Consider the following 21,438-nt stretch of genomic DNA (forward strand, 5'->3'; position numbering starts at 1 on the left):
CAAGGGAACGATTAGGCGGCCCGGCCCAGTTGACCCAGCTCAGCCCAGAACATGTTCTGGCCTACCAGTCTCCGGCCCGTCGTCTCGACAACGTGCCCGCTGCGGTGGGCCCGGACCGAACGGACGGCGCTGATCTCCCCACCGACGTGGGCGATCGGACGGTCACGAGCGACCTACGCCTACCTCCAATAGTTTTTTCTGTGGCAGTGGGCACGTGCTCCGAAACGTTTCGGCGGCCTATCCCCCGTGTAGCCGCCGCCGCCGCCTCGGCGACGTGCGGCTTCTTCCTCCCTTCCCCTTCCACTCCCCGCGACGTCACCAACCCACCTCCACTCCACCACCACCAGCCGCCTCTCCTCCTCTCTGACCCACCAGCCCACGCGCCCCGAGGCGGAGGAGAGGGAGGGAAGGGAGGCAATGGCGGTGGTGGGCGTCCTCGCGCTGCAGGGCTCCTACAACGAGCACCTGGCCGGTACGGAACCCGATTCCATCTCTGCTCCACGCGCTGCTTGCGGATGGCCGTGTCGTTGATTTCGCTGTGGGGGCGTGTGTGTGTGTGTGTGATTGGGTTGCAGCGCTGAGGAGGATCGGGGTGAGGGGGGTGGAGGTGCGCAAGCCGGAGCAGCTCCTCGGCCTCGACTCGCTCATCATCCCCGGCGGCGAGAGCACCACCATGGCCAAGCTCGCCAACTACCACAACCTGGTGGGTGGGTCTTTCTCGTTCCGCTCCCATTTTTCTTCCCGCTGATTGATTGGTTCGTCGATGGCATCGCCCGTGACTCTGTGGGTACTCGCGTTGATTGGCGAAAACAAAGGATTTGGTTGGTGACTTTGGTGTGTGTGGAACTGTGGATTTGGTTTCCTCACGAAGTTGATTATGGAGTCGGAAATGAGCCATGGCTATGCGCTATTTAATGGATGCTAGAAAATAGAAAAGCAATATGAATTGTCATAGTGGTTGCACAACATGGTCTCTGAAATTGATGAACACAACGTTGAGCAACTCGATTTTGGTGTGGCTAGTCTAGGAGAACACTTCTATATCACAATTGATGCAAGTTTTTCCTTAATTTCTCAGCCTCTCAGGGCAATACTGGTTCCTTGCATTGGTCAAAACTTCAAACATAAAAACTGAAGAAAAAAAAGAGAGAGGAAAAGAAACTAGAACAAAAGGAAAGCAAATTTTGCTTGCTTTCATTATCTTTCTGCTTGAATTTAAAATTTCTTATATGGAAAGGATGATTATCCTTTTGACCCCACCTTCTGTTCAAGTAACAGGGGTTGTTGTGTTGTGGGCCAATGCTGGTTGCCTCCGATTAGGGAATTTTTTGTTCTCTTGGCTTGTCAGTCAGTAAATAGTTTTCATGTGCTGGTGCCCGCTACTACACGTTCCCATAAGATAGTTTCCAAGTAAATAGTTTTACTAGAGAGTGCCACTTCCTGAACTTCATGCCTCAGATCGTATATTAATTACCTGCCTATTTTCTTATATATAGCTTGCAAAATCTCACTTACATCTGCTTTGCAGTTTCCTGCACTTCGAGAGTTTGTCGGTGGTGGAAAGCCTGTATGGGGAACATGTGCTGGGCTTATCTTTCTTGCAAACAAAGCAGTAGGTGTGTGGGTCACTGATTTATAATTGCTGTTTTTTTTGTGTGTGTAAACTAGTTAACCAGATATCGAATGTCATGACAGTTGAATAGCGTTACTTGCAGGGCAAAAAACAGGGGGCCAGGAACTTGTTGGAGGACTAGATTGTACTGTCCACCGTAACTTTTTTGGGAGCCAGGTAAATTTTTTGTGCCATGTTGTCTGTTTGATGGACAGATTATGGAGTTGTGCATGTTGAAAGGTTTTGTATATAAATAAAAACAAATGTGAGCACCATGTTTGATTGCATACTGTTTCTGTTGCAGCTTCAAAGCTTCGAAACAGAGCTTTCCGTGCCAAAGCTTGCAGAGAAGGAAGGAGGGAATGATACATGCCGTGGTGTATTTATACGGGCACCTGCTATACTGGAAGCAGGTTCAGATGTTGAAATATTGGCTGATTGCCCTGTTCCTGCTGACAGACCCAGCATTACAATATCATCTGGGGAGGGTGCTGAGGTTTGTTTGTCGCTTTCTTGACTATAATACTGGAATGGCCTGCAAATGATGTGTTCCGGTATCTTTCAAGTAAACTGGACTTTAGGATGCGCGCTCATTTTTTCTTCTCATATTATTCTTAGTTGCCTTTAGTCCTTGAATGATCAATGAATATGGCCATATCTAGGAAAGCAGTTACAGTCAGATGTGGGCATACGTACATGTAGCTTGCTTATTATTCTAAATGCGGTCTCTGCCTTCTTGTGTAGCCCTTATAAACATATGAGTAGGTTTTGACACCTGAGAAGATAATTGTAGCTCATTGCAACCTAAATATTCAGAAAAACCGACTAATGAGTACTGCTATCACATCTCTCTCCTGTTTGTCAGTTTAGGCTCTTTTTAGGGCAACTGGTCTGCTAAAGCATCCATTAAATGGACTTCCCAGTCACAGTGTCATTTTGTTGTTTGTTGGCTTCCATGCTTGCATCAGATGTCTTCATCTGATCATACCTTTTGGGTTCTGGCCAAGTCTTTTTTTCTCGTTGAAACAAAAACATTTGTGTTGGCATTGTTGCAATCCTTATCCTCAACTGACCATCAATACACTTGGCAGGAAGAAGTGTATTCCAAAGATAGGGTAATTGTTGCAGTACGGCAGGGGAACATCCTAGCAACTGCTTTTCACCCAGAATTGACATCAGATTCCAGATGGTAAACATTTTCCTTCCATACCATATCATTGATTTGGCCATTGGTTTAGCACTCTTGATGGTGCTGACTTTGAAGATCTTGCGCTATACTCCTGATAGGCATCGTTACTTCTTGGACATGGACAAAGAATCCCATGCAAAGGCCTTCTCCACGCTATCATTATCGTCATCTTCAATGGATGCTGAAGACCTGCCAAAGAATAAGCCGCTTGATCTGCCCATTTTTGAGTAATGGAAGTAGAAAGAAAGAGGTCAAAGGATTGAAGAAAGGAAGATGAAGAAACTGACCACATTGTTTTCCTTTAGCTGGTTACGAAAACAAACAGCTGGGCATCTGTTGTGCTCAGTCCATATGTGTCGCTTGGTACAAACTTTTACCACCCAAAATAATGACGGTGTGTTGTACGCAATTCTTCAGATAAAAGTGCTGTGGAGATTGTAACCTGACTGTGCAAAGAAGCTGCTCAGTTGAATATATGATATTTCCCCCATTTTTTCTACAGATGACCAGAGACTAACGTCTCCATTTTGTAGACCATGGTGGTACCCTTTCCCCCCCTCCAATTAACTAGCTACTTGATGGAACTTGTTAATTAAATTCAAATGTTTGGCTAAAGAAACTGATTTCAGAGCAAATAAGGGAGAGTCGAAATACTTAGGCAATTCAAACATGTATTTTTGCATGCTTTCATTTACGAGCGAAGGACGTTATTATTCGTAAAGTGGAATGTCCCGTTCAAATTTGCGCGATAAAAGCCATAAAAACGTCCTGATTTGCCGCTGCTCAGTGCTGAGCGTCAGGGCCGGCTCAAAGGTTTTAAGGGCCCTTGAGCAAACTAAAAAGTAAAGGCCCTAACCTAAATATTTTTTTCATTTATAACATATAAAAGAAGAAGAAGTAGTACTCATAATGTGCACTTGATTTTTGAGAAACAATGTCGATACTACAAACTAAAAGAGCAGCAAAATGAAACTAGTATGATTAATTGATTACCTCATATAAGAACTAAATGACTCTATCGACAAGAATGCTTTAGTGCTTAAAAAACTTTATCATACATTTTTTATGCAAAATCGTTGGGGAATAGTGTCGAGATTTCGCAAAAATTTATGAAGAGTGAGGCAGACGATCATAGATTGGTTTGCTAATTTTCATTCGATAGGCGCGTCAGGGACAGATACACGCGGAACACCGATTCGTTTTCGGGTAACGGACTGACGGCGTCCGGACGTGATAGTGTAATAATACCAGGCCTGCTGGGCCTCGTTGCTTCTTATGTGGCAGGTTGTGTATATACATACGTATATATACATAGACAATTATGTATAGAATCTTAGGCCTCGACCTTGGCCGTCGCCTCTAATGCCCTGGGGTCTAAGCCGGGCCTGTTGACCGTTACTGTACCACCTAGGGATGAAAACGATCGGAAATAATTGGAAACGAAATTACGTTATCGGAAACGAAGCTCGATCGATCCGAAATTTACCATATTTTCTAAATCAAATGTGAGAAATGTGATGTAGAGATGAAAACGATTAGAAATACCAAGTTTTATGTTTGGGTAGAATCGGAAACGAACTCTTTCTTCCGGAAACGAAGTTCGGTCAATGTAGGGACCAGTTTGTAAAACTAAATTAGTGCGAATCAAGAGAAGTTCAAGGTCCTAGGGGCAAAAGCGCCCGGTTTTGCTCCCTTGGTCTCCTCTCCCCACCCAGCCCACTCCGGGCCCCAAATACAAAACGCTCGAGTCCTCCGTAACCCTAAACCCCCAAAACCCTCGTCGCCTCCTCCGTCCATCCATCCAATCCCAATCCTCGGGGCGAGCGCGCGCGGAGAGGGAGAAGATTCCCACGGCGATGGCGGCGGTGGCTAGGGTTTTCCGCGGGTCCCGGTTCCTCATGTCCCCGGCGGCCGGCGCGGCGGCGGCGGCGGGGGCCAAGAAGGCGGCGCCGGCGCCCCAGGTCACCAAGGCGGACGCGACGGCGGCGAAGGAGAAGCGCGGGATCATGAAGCCGGTGCCGGTCTCCGAGGAGATGCGGAGGTTCGCCGGCGGCGCGCCCGAGCTCGCCCGCCCCCAGGCCGTCAAGCTCATCTGGGCCCACATCAAGGCCAACGGCCTCCAGGTATGCTTTTCGCTTTTGACTGCGTTGTAGTGGATGCCAATCTGGTTTCCCTTGCTTCTAGTTTCGTGATGTACCAGATGTTGTCGAGTTGTATTGGTTGGATTGGGATTTTAGGGGTGAAGAAATCCATTTTTGGTGGGGGTTAGGTTAGGGTTTCGTTGGGCTAATGATCCTGTTGGCGAGGTTAGGTTTTCCGAGAGAGAAATCCATCGGACCTAATGGTGATAACGTATTTGGTAAAGGTTGTTGTCATTTTTATTACCCTTTTTGCTTTTGGATCCAAGTGTGTGTTGAGACAGTGCCAAAAGGTTCAGGTCAACCTTTCTAGTTCAGAAGCTTTGGTGATCTCAGCGGTACCTGTTATTTGGGTGGGCACATTTGTAGCTTGTAGGCCCAAGTGTGCCAAGCCTTGTGCTAATAGAAATTAGCAACTCTCCAGTTTGTGTTTGTAGTTGATATAGTCAGTTACCTAATTCGTGGTTCTTTTTGTAGGATCACTCCTTTATAACCTCATAATGTTATTATGTCGCGTAATTTACCAATGTTATTGAGGTGTACTTTTATGTGATTTGAGCCTTTGATGAAGAACAGATTAGGGTCAATTGCTGTTCAATTTTTTCCATCCAGTTTTGATTATCTAGTTCATCTATACCTGACAAGTTAGACAAAGATGCTAATGTTTTCTACAAATCTATACATATTTCTGTAAAATTAGCAACTGGACAAAGACGCACATGTTTTATACAAATCGATGCATAATAGTTTTGTGGAGCTGTGTTGCAAGGCCAAGTACTATTATGTAACAGGTCCCATGTGTTTCGTATGTTCTGGTGGTAGCCTTATAATGTACATAGGAGATATTTGTTTCACTTAATATTCTATTTAACTGTGGTGACATGACCTGCTTTCCTGTATCCACTCTGCACTTGTACTGACACAGAATAAATTTGATTAGAGTGTGCCCTATTAGAGTATTAGTCCTTTTTGCTGCTATATTATTATTATTTTGCAGAGTACTTGTCTACACTGGCTGCCTCATTATATCGATGTTTGCTTCAAACAGTTTGTGTCCTGTACTGAGAAATCGCTTTTCATGATTTGCAGAACCCCGCAAAGAAAACGGAGATCAACTGTGATGCCACGCTCAAAAGCTTGTTTGGTGGGAGGGACAAGGTTGGGATGCTGGAGATCTCGAAGCTACTGAACCCTCACTTCCTGAAGAACTAACAAAAGCAGCAGATGGATCCAGCGATAGTACTTTATTGGATGGCCAATCCATGTTAAGTCCAGGTTCCACTAGGTAGTTAAGCCAAAGTCATGTGATGGCGTCAAGACTTCAGACTTTGTTGAGCGGTTGGGTTTGGGGTGTGATGCATGTAAAAAGGATTCCCAGTGTTGTGGTTGCTCTTGTGATCCTGCAAGGGCACTGGTGTGCACAATGATGTGGGAAATGCTTATTCGCTAATGGCACATCTTCCTAATCGTATGTTTATGCCTATCTTGTTGCAGTGAAATGATTGTGATCAAGTATTATGGTCACTTGCGTGCCATTGCATACTTGGGAAATTTACACAGTTTGCAGCTTGTTACATGCATGTTAATGGACGTCATCACAAACAGGCCTGTGCTGACATACCTTTGTTATCGCTGGATCAACAGAACCGTTGCTGATAGACGGTTGATCTCTGTTTCCCTTTCGAGAACTTATAATCAGCAAGCATTGCTGAAAATTCCAAGGATTCAAGAAGCCTCTGTACATAGAACGATGCTTTACAGTAACAAATTCCACTAATCCATTGTATTTGCACAAACGATCGCAGCTAAATTGTGTAAATAAACCAAAAACACTCTATTGCCCAGGATCTGTGTAACTGTCATGCCAAATTGCCAATGAACGACTCTACACAAGATGGAATGACACTTCAATTTCAGGCCGAGAAAAAGCTCCACGTCTGATGGTATATCAACGTTAACACACTTCAGATTCTTCACGGGTAGCTAGCTCGTACGTCAGCTCAGCTGAGAAGGTGATGCACCCACTGCTTCAGGATTGCCGGAGAGCCATACCAGGGCCTCTGTTCATCATCAGCACCTACAGGCGAATGGTACACACCGTCGAAGCTTATGTTCAGTGCACCTTCTAGATGCGCAGCCATTTCAGGAACAACGCCGTCGCCCCACACATCCGCACGGCCACAAACCTAGTTGATAATTTGATGTCAGATGAATCTGTTTCACAATTGATTCTTGCAAGATTGTATTTCTATCTCAGCTGATCAATAAAAATCCTCCCTTACCTGCTTGTACCCTTGTCCGACAAACCGGGCTCTCCATGTGGCACTTGATGGAGTAGATTTGTCTTTGGTACTGATAATAACAGCCTCGCCTCCTTCTGAAGGAGTGTCCACTGCTAGGACCTCATCTGAAGCAACTGCAGAGTTCCCCAGAAGAGGAGCGCCTTGGATGTACCTGTTGATACAGTCTAAGATGGCTTATGCATGAGCGCGTTTGGTCATAACTCATAAGACAAGGAGGTCATGCTGGAATCTGCTGGATCAAATGATATATCGAAAGGAGAAATATGTGTTCTATGGGACTAAACTTCAGGATCACTTTAACAAGTTCAGTCAATCAAAGATCGACCAACTTAACTTGAGCTTAAATGCACTTTCTTTGGTGAAATTTGATCCTGACAGCACCAACATTCCAGAACATCATACTACGTTCGATTTAGCAATTTTGCATCCTCAGGAAGGTAAATGATGAGCAAACCACAACAAAGTTTAATAATAAGATCAATGTGGAAGCAGAAAAGAAGATCCTGGAATCCTAGCCTGAAGGAAGATACCTTCCAGCAATGCACACATATCTCAGTTCAGGTGTATATACAGCTGGAGCGCAATTCTTCTCGACGTAGTTCAGTAGTCCTCTAGTCTGATCAATTACCCCAGATACACCTTTTGGAGGAGGCCTAGTGGACAGAGAAAACAGAGGCAAAAGGGTATCAAACAAAAGAAAAATGCATGTTCTGCATTTCATTTCATCACTATTAACTTTTTGTGTATTTCTGACATGACATGATGTGGCAGTTCTAATTTCTAACAGTTCCAGTTTCATATGTAGTTAGATTCTCTGTAAGGCTGAACAGGTAGAAATGGAGAAACACAAGTTGGAGATCTTTAACATAAGCATACTGTCTAACCAATGTTACATCATGAGCTACCAAACCTACTTTCTTCAATTTCATATCCACAAGGTAACAGTAGCCACTAAACCATTAATCTTATACTACTTCACTTCTACCATGGATAGAACAAGAAAAGATGTCCACCATACGATTGCTATACAAGCATCATAGTAAAATAAACCGTACAAGTGAGGGGTGCCTAGGGTGAGCAGTAAACTTATATCAGAAGCATCAAACTCTTCCATGTACACCCGTGCGAGCCAGCCCCCTGCCGAATGCCCTATCAATGATATCTTCCCATCTGCATGCAAGTAGCAAACAGTTGGGAATTAAGATAAGTCCTTTTACCTTATAAGGTTGATGTTTACATTCATGCTGTTCAGCAGCTTGAAACTTGCATCAGCAACTAAAATTCAGTAGGTGACTCTGAAACATTGTACGAACTTCAACACCACAAAGCTTTCATCCAGACAGACATAAAACACTTCGCATGCTAATTTGTTTGTTGCAAGTAATTAGTAACCACAAATGGATCATTAGCGACTGGGAAGACAAACCTGAAGCGCATAGTTCCCTCGCCTCAGACACCGATTCGTCCACCCGCTTCAGGAACCTGCAACGCAATGCACGCAAGGTGTTCGGTGAAACGCCTTGATAATGATCCTGGACAAGCGTCGCGTTCGTGCTCGACGGAACGCGCTATCACTTACCAGTCGAGCACGGGGCGCGGGCGGAGCGTTCCCCGCCAGTAGTTGGCGTCGAAGAGCCCTGCGGCGTTGCGGAGCCAGTCGGGGCGCGTCACCCGCGCCACGACGGCCGCCGGCAGGCCGTGGTCGTCCCGCAGCGCCGCGGCGAGCCGCGCGTAGTCGCCCGTGTTGTTCCCGAGCCCCTGCGCCACTACGACGACACACGCCGCGCATCATGCACACGGGGCAAAGCGAAATGAGGAAGTGGAGGAGGAGGAGGGGGAGGAGGGCGCAACTGGGAGGATGACGGCCGGCCGCGGGGGCGTCGCAGTGCCGCCGACGCTGGCGTTGCCGTTGGCGGCTGCGGCACCAAGCCGCGGAGGAGAGAGGAGCGGGAGCATGTCGCCGCCGTGCCGGTGCGGTGCCGAGTGGGGAGTGTGGCTCGCCGTGGCGCGGCGTGCGCCACTCGAAGTGGAGCAGCGCTCGGACGCGCAGCGGTAGCTAGCGCCGCGGTGGGTGCACGTCTCCCTTCCCACCACCATTCACACGGGGTGGAACGCATGCGTTGGTAGCCGTTGGATCGTGAGATCGATGGCTCCGACTAAACCGAGGCTCCATTAATTTGGCAGTTATTCTAAATGGTTTCTGGTTTTGAGAAATCCTGTTTATCTGGTTCTCGTACCCAATGCTACGGTCGATCCCACCTCCTCTCTCCCCACTCCCAGCAGCAGCACATGGTGGGCCCGTGCATCTTATCTTTCATCCTCTCTCCCCACCGCTCTTTCTCTCTCTTTCCTTTCTCCTCATCCAGATCGACGCCAGGCCGGGGAAGGCCTCCGCCGGGGAGCAAGTACTGAATAGCCTTTGGCATCGTTTGGATCCGATTTTGGATTCTAAAAATCTGGATTTTGGATGGATTTCCAAAATCTGGATTTTGGGCAAAATCTGGATGGAATTGTTTGGATTCCTAGATTCCAAAATCTGATTTTATAGCTATTTGTTGCATACATGACTTTTTTGCCCTTGCTACCATTTCATAGCCAACCTGTTGCTCAATATCAGAAGAGGGGTAAATTAGTAATTTTCACATGTAGAAGCTGGTGGAATCAAGCCTTTAGCAGATTCTGGGATTCATAGAATTTGGAAAATTGGCTTCTGGAATCTGCACCAAAATCTGACCTGTTTGGAGCCACTCTGGATTCCAGATTCTGGATTCACATAATCTGCCATGCTCCAAACGGGGCCTTTACCGGTTCCGTAGCGGATTAGTATCGGTACAGTGGATCGTAGATAGTAGGTGCTATAACGGATACTAAGTTCAAATAGTGGAATTCAAAAAATAATCATAATTTAGAGGATATATGAATATTAATATCAAGTTTACTTATAACTTTTTATAATTTTAAGTTAACCTTACATTTCATGGCAAGAATCATAAATAAATAAATAGGTATAATTAAGGTGTATGGATATATATTAACATTAAATTCCCATATCAATAAATAAAAAAATTATTCTTCATCCAATAACTCTTTGTCATTACCTAAATAACCATTTTAAACATTATTATTACCATTTGATTCATATTTCAAACTGTAAATATAGCGAATAGTGGCCTAACATGAGCAATTGCGGCCGCAATAGTGGCCAATAGCGGACAATAGCGGCCCCTAAGTCCAAACATGCTATATTGGTAGAGTACCGCTACCGCTATCGTGGGTGCTACGAATGCTATTTAGTATCTTGCCGGGAGGCACGACATGGCGGCGGGGCTCGCCCTCCGACGGGAGGCATGAGGACGACGTCCACGGAGAGCGCCACCACGGGCGCGATGAGGAGCGGGAGTCCGCGGGTGAGCAGATCCCCGACGTGGCTCCTCCACAGCGGCGGCACGAGGGACAGCCAGGTATGTGGCCATCAGTGGCGCGCGGCGGAGCGGGCCGGCTAGCACCGGCGACCTTCTGCTCGGCAATGTCAACGATGTGGGCGGGATCCACCCGGCTTTTTTCTCTCTTTTTGCAAAATTTTTGTCCTCCAATTTTCCCAAAAGTTTTGTGAATATCTTTCATTTTGTTCCAATTTTTTTTCTAAATTTGTTGTAACACTTTTTGCTTAGATTTTTTTTTGAAAAATTTTGTTGTCAAAGATTTTTTAACGATTTTTTTAATAAAAAATTGTTATCGACATTTGCTTCTAAAGTTTTTAACGATTTTTGTTGTTATCTTTTTGTCAGATTGTTCTTCAAAAAAGTTTTACTAAAGTTTTGCCTCTGATTTCTGGTTCTAAAGTCTTTATATATTTTTCTTAAAATTTTGTTTTGGCTACAAAAGTTTCTGTCAATAAACTTGCTCCTATGTATTTACATGAGGTGCTGGCTAGCTAGTGCCGGATGTGCTGTCACCTAGATATGCCAAAAAATGAATGAAGTTGTCTGATCGGATACTAGAAAGAGAAAGTGAATTGTTGTCTGATCGGATACTAGAAAGAGAAAGTGAATTGTTGTCTAATCAACCAGACCGTAAATTAGATTGGCCGCTTCTGGTAGCACATGAGAAATGGTTTTCGGAATGAATTCCTATTTTTTTCTCTGGAAACGGTTCGCATTGAAACAAGGTTTCTAGATTGTTTATAGTGGTAATATGACTGTACGTCCAGGCTAAAAAAAAAAGATTGTTTCTAGTGAGAAGCGAACAGAAACATTACCAAATGGATCCTGAGTTGAAAGAACTTTTTTCCCGTGCCAATGTAGAATGCAACAAGATCCTTCTAGTTTTTTTTTTTAAGAAAAAGAGGAATTGAGATGCACTTGTGCTCATTCAAGTTTTGCAGCTTGATTGATGCTCATGTTTTCCTTCTACTTTTTTTTTTGTAATATCAGGTCATGTCCTTCCAATGCAAGAAACATATGGTACCTAGTGCCTTTTTATTTCCAAAGAGTATAGATACTCCCTTTTAAAAAATGTCTCGCAACATTAGTTGTAAGTACTTTGGTTATTTGGCACACAACCATAGTCGCCACATCACACTCCTATACACCAGTGAAACACATACCAGTATACCACAATCCGGCTTACTGCTAGTTGGCCTGTCGCGCGACCAAACACAAAACACCAAACTCTGGCAAGAGCTGTCCGTCCGACAACTTGCGGTGCCGAGCGCCGACGGAACGGCATCCTGACAACGCGATCGAGCTGGACCACGCTCGCCGAAGCGGCTATCCAACGCCGGCGGGCGTGTCGCCGGATCCACTAGCCGTTCCGTTCGCCCATCGGTGCACGCCACAAAACTGATCCGCGACGAGACCCCATCTCCTCCACAGCTTTTTCCGGGCGGCCCCATCTCCATCCACCATCCGTGGCGATGGGCGATCGGCGATTTGGCATGGCTCGGACCGCCGGGACCGTTACCAAGCTGCTCACCTCACAAGACGCCGGCGGCCGATGGGGTCACTGCTGATGCCTCGTTCCCGTCCTCACGCTCCCAGGTTCACCGAACCTGGACGCCTTCCCGGTCCTCGCCCCCACCCATAAATACGCTCTGTTCTTGCTCAGCGATCAAGCAACCACCGCAGCTCAGAACAGAAGCTATATCAAGCTATACTACTGCTACTTCGCCTACTCAACCCGGAATCGAGGTTTTTTTCCATCTCGACAATGGCGCCGTCCATCTCCATCGGCGTCGCGACGCCGTCTTCCTCGTCCGGCGCGGGGAGGAAGAGCCGCGGGGTCGTGGCGGCCGTGGAGGTGGAGGAGGCGGAGCTCCTGCGGCGGCGGAACGCGGAGCTGGAGCGGGAGGTGGCGGCGCTGCGGGCGGAGCTGGGCGCGGCGCGGCGGCGCGCGGACACGGCGGAGGAGGCCGAGGAGCGGCTGTGCGCGCAGCTGGGCGACGCCGAGGTGGAGGCCGTCGAGATCGCGCGGGAATACCAGGCCCGCGTCGAGGACCTCGCCAGGGAGCTCGCCGCCGCGCGCCGAGCCGCCGTCGCCGCGGCCAGATCGTCCTAGTCCTAGCTAGCACCCCGCGGCGAGGTGGCGAGGTCGTCCATCCATCAAGCGCATCTGGCGATGCCATTGATTGGCTTCTCTTGGATTCGCTGTAGATTCTATAGCAAACAGAGCAGAGGCACGGCGCCTCATGTGCTGTAGAGATCAAATGTATAGAGTTCATGGAGGCAGATAATGAAAATCAAACGGGACTGGATTTAGCTACTTCTGAGTGATGAACTGATGATCAGCATCTATAGCAATTTCATTTGATCTGATGATCTTGCGAAGAAGATGCATGCTTCGATTTTTTTTTCTCGCTCTTGGAACACCACCAAGTTGAGGCAAATTTCTGTGACTGATGTTGCGGTTGCATTAATTCCAGCGTGGCGAAAGGACGAAATCAACTGGGCTGGCAGAGAGTCAAAAGGCTCGTCACGTCGATGTGAAAAGGGGATCTGGCCCATAATTCCTTTGGGCCTGTTGCTTCTTTCGCGTGACACGGGACGACCTACTTTGGGCCCTGAGCCCATTTAGGTACCAAGGTTTCGGCCCAGCCAAGTGCAGTTTCGAGTTTCGACACGCCATTTTGCATTGCTCTCTCCATCTCTCGCCGGACGTTTGCCAACGTCAGCGGCCAAACCTATTTTTGTGCGTCAACAAAACATAGAACAAAAACAAGCCAAGTGAAACAGAACAAACAAAAAAAATCTCAATACAAATGATTCACCTTATTATCTGTTAGTTTGTTGATCTTGGATAAATGCATAGAAAGGATCAACTCTACACGTTTCGATGACTCACCTTAAGCTGATGATGGGTTCCAGGCTTCACGTTTGCACCACCCACAGAAAAAAACAAAATGAAAAGGGTGGAAGAGACAGTTGGGAGACGAACATGATACGTGCTGCTTGCACACAATTATAAATGGGCCGCCTTTCTTCTTTTTTCACGTGTCCGACCCCTCACGAACGCCAACGCATCATCTCCGTCTTTCGGATCGGACACTTTGTATCACGAATATAAAACAAGTCTCCATGCCATCTTTTCTCTGGTCGCTGCGCAATTATATGCATAAAAGTCGAGTCTTTAGTCGTCTGGTAATGCTTTTGGTTAAGACTTTGCATAAAAGAATACAAATTTGGCCTTGCCGGCAAACACGTATGTACCAGATGCTGTCGCGAATCACGCAAAGGCACACACTTTATCTCCTTTTTATAGAAAAAATAAATCATAAAAACTTTTTTTCTTTTTAATTTTTTTGGCCTGCTGGATGCGTCCAAGCCATTCAGTTGAAGCCATTTCTTTTCTTCTCCTTTTATCGTTCGTTCATTTGAGGTCCGGCAGGCGAGTCCACACACAAATGGCAGCGGCCGGGCATCACATTCATTTCACACTCCCCCATCTTTATTCTTGGCCCATGGATCGTGTGATCGTGTTGCGTGTGCCCACAAGGGATTCCTGTGCCTCCCCATGTGAGCAAAAAGATTCTCACCGCTGCTCTCCAAACACGTCTCATTTTTTTTTTTGGCTACATGGGGCCGGAAAAAAGATCTGTGCAACTTTTGTAGAAAGATATGAGCATCTTGTTGACTATTCCATTGATGTATGCACACTGCAGAGTTCTTGACAAATTTAGGTTTATGTCACTAATGGCATGTGCTGCGGGGAGATGTTAAAACTTTTAAACGTGATAGTTAAGGGGAGAAATGGGACAGTGAAAGGTTAGTGGAGAAGCTGATGTGGAGCTTCTAGAACTAGAAGGCCTTCTTGGGCATTTTATTCTCATGCGTCTTGATACAAAGTTCCCTTTCAAGTTAAAAAAGGGTTAGGCACTTAGGCCCCAAGGACAGTGTAAAAATTTGCACATTTTTTGTTAGGAAGATCTCTGTACAAAGCACATAATTTTTTTTGGCAATATATTTGCAATAAATTTGGGGGATTGCTGAAAGGAAAAAATAATACATATATGTTCAATGCTAAGTATCTAATTTTGTTATCTGTATGAAAAATTAATTTGCTCTCTGTATAAATAACATCTATTCTTGTTATCTGTATATGATTTCAATAAGCTTCTAAGAAGACTAGCAAGTCAGTTTCAATATTTCTTGTTATCTCCATATCCTAGATATAACTTGTTGATTTATAATGATTGCTTATAAATAGATTGCCCATCCTTAATTATATTATCACTCCTTCGTCATGCAACAAAATCCTAAAACCTATACAAGAGAGCAAACACAAACCATCGGATCCTCTGTATATGCTTCACATCATTCCCTTACTTTCAATAAACTTCATGTAGAATAGGCCTATCCCCATCTGAATCACTAATTACTCACCCTATACAAAACCATATCTTATAATTATTGTTGCTATGGATGTCCTGAATCTTATCCACCAGCCTTACCAACACCATAACCCATCTTCGCAAAGATACCTTCACCATTAGTTATTGATGACCACATCATTGTTTCAAGAGCCAAGTAAGTTGCTGAAGAAAATGCATGCATATAGCCTTTATCTTGGTGTTCCTTTTTCATTTAGTATATTGGAAGGCAAGGATTACTTCATGCAAATGATTGCATCCTTGTTTGGAGCGGATACCATGATTTTCCTCTGCTACTCATGGTTAATACTTGCACTGTTGGATCTATAGTAGAAGGGTAACTCTCTAGACAACATTTGACATATCTACTTAACAACAATCATATGCGAATTCTATGACATGAAGGTTACTCACTTAACAACACTCGATATATCTTCTTAATAGTAGAATCAACATAGCTGTCCACAATCACGGTCAACCCTTTTTGTCCATATGTATAGTTTGTTGGCTTACAATACCCTATTTAGATATAGATTGTCAATGTGCTATCACTTATTTCTCAAACTACAAAGCCCTAACCTACACAAGAAGATAAATGCAAATTGATAGATCTAGTCCTACTGTCGTCATCCCTTGCTGTCTTATTTCATGTAGTCTCATTTAGGTAAACTTATGATCTATTGATAACCTCTTTCTACCTACCAATAAAATCATGTGCTATACGATTTTTGACCGAAACATGTGCTATACCATTGTTGCCACGATGTTCTAAATCTTATCCGCTACTGCTACCACTCTTGCCAACGCCATCACAAGGGGTGGAGCTAGAAATAGTCTAGACCATGGGCTACTCTAGTGCTAATACAAATACAAATAACATCAAGTTTGCATTTGAAGTAGATTTTTGTTATTTTTTTTCTAGCTTTGGAGGTTTGAACCAGGGCTATAGCTTTGCCACTAGCCATCACCTTCATAAAGTTACCTTTGCCACTCCATTCACCATTATTTTTGCTAATAGCATTGCTACCTAGCTAGAATTGATGAAAAACACATACATCTTATCATTTGTAAGGCGATTTGGTCCTGGTATTATGTTCTTGTGACAAAGAAAGCCGATGTGTTTCAACCCATGTGGATGATTACATCCTACACTCAGTCATATACAAGATTTATCAAGGGTGGTTACTCTTCATAGAGAACTCAATATATCTATACTTTGGCCATTTATCTTAGGTATATGTTTGCCGATCACTGTCTACAATCACAGTCAATCCCGGCAAGAAAAAAAAACTCCTCTCTACCCCTACACAAGTAAACATCAAATTCATTTCTCATCAACCATCATTTATAGAAAAATTCGTATGCAAAACACGAAGGATAAAACACAGCAGATACAAGACAATGGATGGATGATGGATCCACCCACCATAAAAAGAAGGAATCCCAAAAGCTGGTGAAGCAAAACTACCAAAGCCCTAAAAAAGCAAGGCCGGCCCCCCTTTTCCTAAAGCCGGCACACACATGCTCTCCCTGCGCGCCCGGGCCCACCTCCCCCCCCGCACCCTAATATGCTCGCCGCGAGCCCACCCCCCGCTCCCCAACTATAAAACCCCCGCCCGCTCCTCTCTCCGGTCTCCACCACCCACCCCCTCCTCGCACATCACCAAGCAGCGGCAGTCGCCGTGCCTGCCACGCCTCCTCCTCCTCATCCCTCCCCTTCCAAGCGAGCGAGCGGACGAGCGATTCGGGAAGCGCCTCGCGCGTCTCCTCCGCCGCCGCGCCGCCTCGGGCTCGCTTGGTGCAGATCGGGACCCGACGCCCGCGCCGCCGGGACCGGATCCCGCCTTGCACCAAGTGAATCGGAGCCGGCGCAGCGATAATAGCCCAGCACCCCGGCCGCGCCGCCGCCGCCGTGCGTACGGTCGCCGCCGCGGCCGCCGCTCTCTCGCGCTATTGATTGGTTACCGAGTCGTTTAGCCTGCTTGTTGCCTGCGTTTCTAGGATGGATCGTGATGGTTGTTGGTTTGCTGTGATTCTGTAGCGCCGTGGAGGTTGATAGGGGGTGGCGTGCGGATCTCTGCCTAGGTTTAGCGATCCGGATCTGGATCTGGCGCGTAATTTTGGTAGTTTGATCCGATTGATTGGATGATGCCGTTCGAATAAGCAGGATCCATCCTTTTAGATTACTCATCTGTCATCAAGGCAAATTTCTGTGATTTCGGGAGGCTGGGATTTCGCGTGTGTGGTGTAAAATTGGTTGGTCATGTCGTCAATATTGTCCTGGATCACGGGGATGCCGTGTCTGGATAGCCTGTCTTGATTGAACTGTGCAGAGATTAATTGATCCAGTTGTTATCTGACTGCTATTACTGCTTGGGATGTGCTATGAGCTCTGTAAGGTATAAATTATGGTGCAGCAAGCATTCAATTGCTCTCGTATGCTTTATTGGGTGCATTTGCAGTAGTCTGTAGAGTGGTCTTTGTGATGCACTAATTCTGAAACTTATAGCCTGCCAGCATGTATCTGCCTTGTTTTTTTATTTCAAAATTTGGTTGTGTTGATTGATTCTCATACATATCGCTGTCATTGTTAGTGGTTGTGTGCACGCAAGATCCATGGGAGGCTTGTCTGGGAAGCATATGCCTGTCACCAAAATAATTTGCTTTGCCTGAATGCTTATGAGCCTACCCCACTAGACTAAACTTGGCCAACACGGTGTAATTAGGTGGGATATAAAGTTCAAATGCAATCAAGACAAACCATTTCCTCTTTTTTTTTTAACTAGTCCCAGCTGTAAGAGGAAAGGAAGTGTAACGAGTAACGGAAGCCATTGTTGGGGTTGTAATGTTAAGCTTTAATGACTTTGTCTTGTTACTTCGTGGATATCGGATTACAAAGTAATTATCTCATTTAGTTGTTAGGCTGGCTTACCTTTGGTGGATTTGTTGTAACTTATTAAATGGAATCTGGTTAGAAATTACAATTCTGAGACAGTCAATTGTTCGACTCTATTGAAAAGTAGACCTAAAGAGTAAAGCCAGGTACACCAAATAAGCTGAGGGTAGCAAGGCTGGCTTGAAATGAATTCCAAATTCCTAAACTAGGGTTATTAGCAAATAGATGCTTAACAGCTTGACGACAAACTACTTTCATGGTTTAATTGTATTCCATCAGTTACGTGATTGAAAAGATGGCCCTATATGTGTCTAACTTGTCTGATAACGTAACGAATGCATGTGTTTGATGGTACCTTTCCTTTTTATGCTAAATTCAGTTGGAATGTTGCTCTGTTTTTGGTAGTTTATTCAAGTATTATTCATGGTTTTGTTTGACGTTACTAACTTCATTCTGGTGGACATTTCAGAACATCCCATTCTTCAAGAAAGTTCCAGTTTTACCCTCGACGAACAGTTGCAAGAAGATATGATGAAAGAGTTTGATGTTTGATCTTTTTGGGATCATTTGATGCTTGATGGTTGTGCATATGTAATTCTGTGTCGATTTCTATATATGGGAAATAAATATAAGAGTTGATTTTTCTGGATGGATGTTGTGATCTGCTTTGTTTAAATGGTATATCGATAAGTATCAGGATTTGGTTGAACTGTAGGGCCATTGATTGGTCTAGTTGTGTAGGTAGCTTGCTAGATGGACCTTTTTCTATAAACTGCATCGGTATCAACCAACTTTCCCTGTTACATACGACTTCCTATGAGGTGATGTTTAGTGGAGTCCTTTTTGGATGAACCCTAGAGCCTAGAATCATGGTGAAATTGTTGCATGCATGTGTACTACTTAGCATTATGGCAGCTAGGATTTACAGGGGAATAACTGTTTCTGGGCAAACCGGAAATATGGCTTGTTTCTCTTATTAGCTGTAAACTCCACCCAATTTCTACTTTCCAGCCTCCTGAACCAGTCCTGTTTGATATGTGAATTTGTCAAACTTAATTTGCCCTTTGATTTAAATTTACAGGGGCACAATCCTGTTGGCAGTCTGACTGTTCAGCTAGTGCCTGGGAACTGCTCCTAATTTCCAGCCCCAAAGTGGTCTGGTTTAGTATTTGAAATATCATTCTCTTCCCAGATTTAAAGTTTGAAATAGACATTAGAAGCAACTTTTAGGCGTTTTTGGGTAATGGGATAGGGGATTGGGGGTACCATGATTCTCACTGGTTTAGCTGAAAAAGCGGTGCTGAGCAGCTAGTTACTGCAGTTTCTTTTAACCTGGCAGCATCATGCTTAGGATTTAAGCTAAGGCTCATATGATTGAGATTCCAGTTGTCGGAGATCCGTATCATTACAGAAATAATTACGTGCTATTTCTACTGAAACAGATCCACGTAGTGGAATCATTTAATACCTCTTTTGCCTTTCCAGGACCAGGACGTATATTTTTAACTGTTATGTGTGTTGAAACATTTTGTCTGTAAACTTAACAAACACAACCCTCATCATGATTTTTGAGCATGCTACTATATACATTTGTTGCCTTGGTGGTGTTGTAGTGCCCAAGTGGGCATTGGGTTCTTTTTTTTTTCCCTCTCTTTGAAAAGAGGGAGTCAGTGATTGGGTGTCCAGGAATATATGCTCGGCGATCAAGATTCTTTTTCCGTCAGGAAGAGGAGGGAAGAGACAAAGTAGCCGATTGGCACTAGGTGGGTCGACTGGTCGTCCATGGCTGGCATTTGAATTTGTTCCAGGAAAAGGGGATTCCCTCCATGTTTGAGCTGGAGCTGATGAGTGAGGCGGAGTAATTTTTAGTGGTTGGAATATTCGGCTAAAGCCACGACAGCCGCCCAGGAGAACATGTTCTGAAAAGCTGTCGAGGAATATAAATATCTGATGAGCCTGACACCCCTGGATTGACTTGAATGAGCAGACGCAGAGCATGGTGGAATTCCAGCTCTGGGTAGATCAGATGGTACATTGGTACCATGGTCCAGCTACCAGCTTTGGTGGTGGTAAAAGTTTTCACAGCTTTACCTCATCTAGTCGTCTTTATACGTTCTCATACTATATGCTGGTTAATATTCTGTTTCATCCTATAACAATTTATTTATTTAAGCATAATGAATTTACTTTCTCCTGTATGAGTAGTTATTTTCATGTGGCACTGGGGGCATGCATGGCACCACTTGAGCAAATGGGTCAGCACTCAGCAACTCACCACCCACAGGTTTTGAGTCTCTTCAGAATGTAGATTTGTCTCTTAATTCATGTTAATGAATTCAAATTCAAGTGCAGTTCTCTGTTCCTTCTTGTTTTTGAACCATTGTGTCAGTGGAATTCTGAAGTTGTTTTGATACACAGTGGTTACAGTTGGATCATGATCCTGCTGGGCGTTGTAGAAAGCCACAGCTCCAGCCAGGCGGGGAAGGAAGGAATACATGACAAACTTGACAAGGACGCAGTACTTGATGGGAAATCCGTATGCAGCTGCGATCAAACATGGTGGGCTCTGGCGCTCAGTTGATCGAGCTGGTGTCCTTTGGCCTCCAGCGATCATCAAAAGCCTGGGCCGCTGCTCGTGCTCGTGCTCATCAGGGATCAGGCCTGGTCCCCTGCCTCCCATGCAAAAAGCTTTCAACTCAGTCGCCTCCCGTTTCATTCGAATCCGTGAATTCCACGGGAAATTATCTTCTCTTTTCAAGAGATGTTGCTGTTTCCCTGTAAATTACTGCTGTGCAGATGCAGCCGTCGCGAGCACCCTCGTCTGTTTCGTTTCGTCCTGCGCAGGTGTCGCCTCTGGCTTTGTTTTTGTAGTTGTCCAAATTTGATGCTGCCGAGTTTAAACATTTGATGGAAATTTGGATTGAGTTCATGTGCTGTCGTTATCTTCGGTAGAAGTAGAAAATTTAGGGGATCTGATGGAACAGCTGGTGCCGGAGTAAAATATCCTCAGATTCGCAGCACGTTCCTGATAAAAATACGTGGAACAGGCTGCATCCGCGTAGCGACGACTCGCTTCACTCGATGGGTAGGTGTGGTGAGTGAGGCGACAAATGCGTACAGCATCGACGTAGGCTTTGGCGATTCTCTCCCGTCTTTGAACTGAACTAAGTTCAACAACAATTCATCACGCCACATGTCAGCTAGACATCACCGACTGTGTATAAATTCACCCGGCATTTGTTCCAAAATATATTTGAAAACGGAGGCAACTTGTCCCAATCGTCATATATTTGAAAACGGAGGCAGCTTGTCCCAATCGCCGTATATTTGAAAACGGAGGCAGCCTCGGTGATGTTTACCGCCCATCTAATGCTAAAGTTCTGGAAAAGAAAGTGTCCATGTGATGCTAAGCTTGTCATCTTCAGCAAATGCTAAA

General features: G+C 45.1%; 4 protein-coding genes and 1 long non-coding RNA gene across 6 annotated transcripts; 4 read left to right on the forward strand and 1 right to left on the reverse strand.

Moving 5' to 3' along the window:
• Positions 1 to 213: 213 nt before the first annotated feature.
• LOC117841423 (probable pyridoxal 5'-phosphate synthase subunit PDX2) lies at positions 214 to 3,302 on the forward strand. 2 transcript variants are annotated; one of them, XM_034721780.2, is made up of 7 exons: positions 214 to 472; positions 576 to 703; positions 1,529 to 1,616; positions 1,704 to 1,789; positions 1,917 to 2,108; positions 2,704 to 2,801; positions 2,900 to 3,302. In XM_034721780.2, the coding sequence occupies exons 1-7, from the start codon at positions 418 to 420 to the stop codon at positions 3,030 to 3,032; spliced, it is 780 nt and encodes a 259-aa protein (XP_034577671.1). In that variant the 5' UTR covers positions 214 to 417; the 3' UTR covers positions 3,033 to 3,302. The 2 variants fall into 2 exon arrangements, with proteins under 2 accessions (XP_034577671.1, XP_034577672.1); XM_034721781.2 differs by having other exon boundaries at positions 216 to 472; positions 1,716 to 1,789.
• A 1,212-nt stretch (positions 3,303 to 4,514) lies between these two features.
• LOC117850151 (protein TRI1) lies at positions 4,515 to 6,422 on the forward strand. The gene is made up of 2 exons (XM_034731958.2): positions 4,515 to 4,924; positions 6,029 to 6,422. The coding sequence occupies exons 1-2, from the start codon at positions 4,658 to 4,660 to the stop codon at positions 6,149 to 6,151; spliced, it is 390 nt and encodes a 129-aa protein (XP_034587849.1). The 5' UTR covers positions 4,515 to 4,657; the 3' UTR covers positions 6,152 to 6,422.
• Positions 6,423 to 6,663: 241 nt separating this feature from the next.
• LOC117850141 (uncharacterized) lies at positions 6,664 to 9,354 on the reverse strand. The gene is made up of 7 exons (XM_034731949.2): positions 9,094 to 9,354; positions 8,822 to 9,000; positions 8,669 to 8,724; positions 8,298 to 8,412; positions 7,773 to 7,895; positions 7,222 to 7,393; positions 6,664 to 7,125 (listed from the first exon to the last, which is right to left on the reverse strand). The coding sequence occupies exons 1-7, from the start codon at positions 9,337 to 9,339 to the stop codon at positions 6,940 to 6,942; spliced, it is 1,077 nt and encodes a 358-aa protein (XP_034587840.1). The 5' UTR covers positions 9,340 to 9,354; the 3' UTR covers positions 6,664 to 6,939.
• A 2,571-nt stretch (positions 9,355 to 11,925) lies between these two features.
• Positions 11,926 to 13,002, forward strand: LOC117850160 (protein RESPONSE TO LOW SULFUR 1). The gene has a single exon (XM_034731965.2). The coding sequence runs from the start codon at positions 12,451 to 12,453 to the stop codon at positions 12,796 to 12,798; it is 348 nt and encodes a 115-aa protein (XP_034587856.1). The 5' UTR covers positions 11,926 to 12,450; the 3' UTR covers positions 12,799 to 13,002.
• A 3,751-nt stretch (positions 13,003 to 16,753) lies between these two features.
• LOC117857990 (uncharacterized) lies at positions 16,754 to 20,931 on the forward strand. Its single transcript, XR_004640898.2, has 2 exons — positions 16,754 to 20,286; positions 20,421 to 20,931. It is a non-coding gene; the product is annotated as an uncharacterized lncRNA (long non-coding RNA).
• Positions 20,932 to 21,438: the final 507 nt, after the last annotated feature.

The sequence above is a fragment of the Setaria viridis genome, chromosome 1, assembly GCF_005286985.2.
Source record: "Setaria viridis chromosome 1, Setaria_viridis_v4.0, whole genome shotgun sequence".
NCBI classification, from domain to species: Eukaryota; Viridiplantae; Streptophyta; class Magnoliopsida; order Poales; family Poaceae; genus Setaria; species Setaria viridis.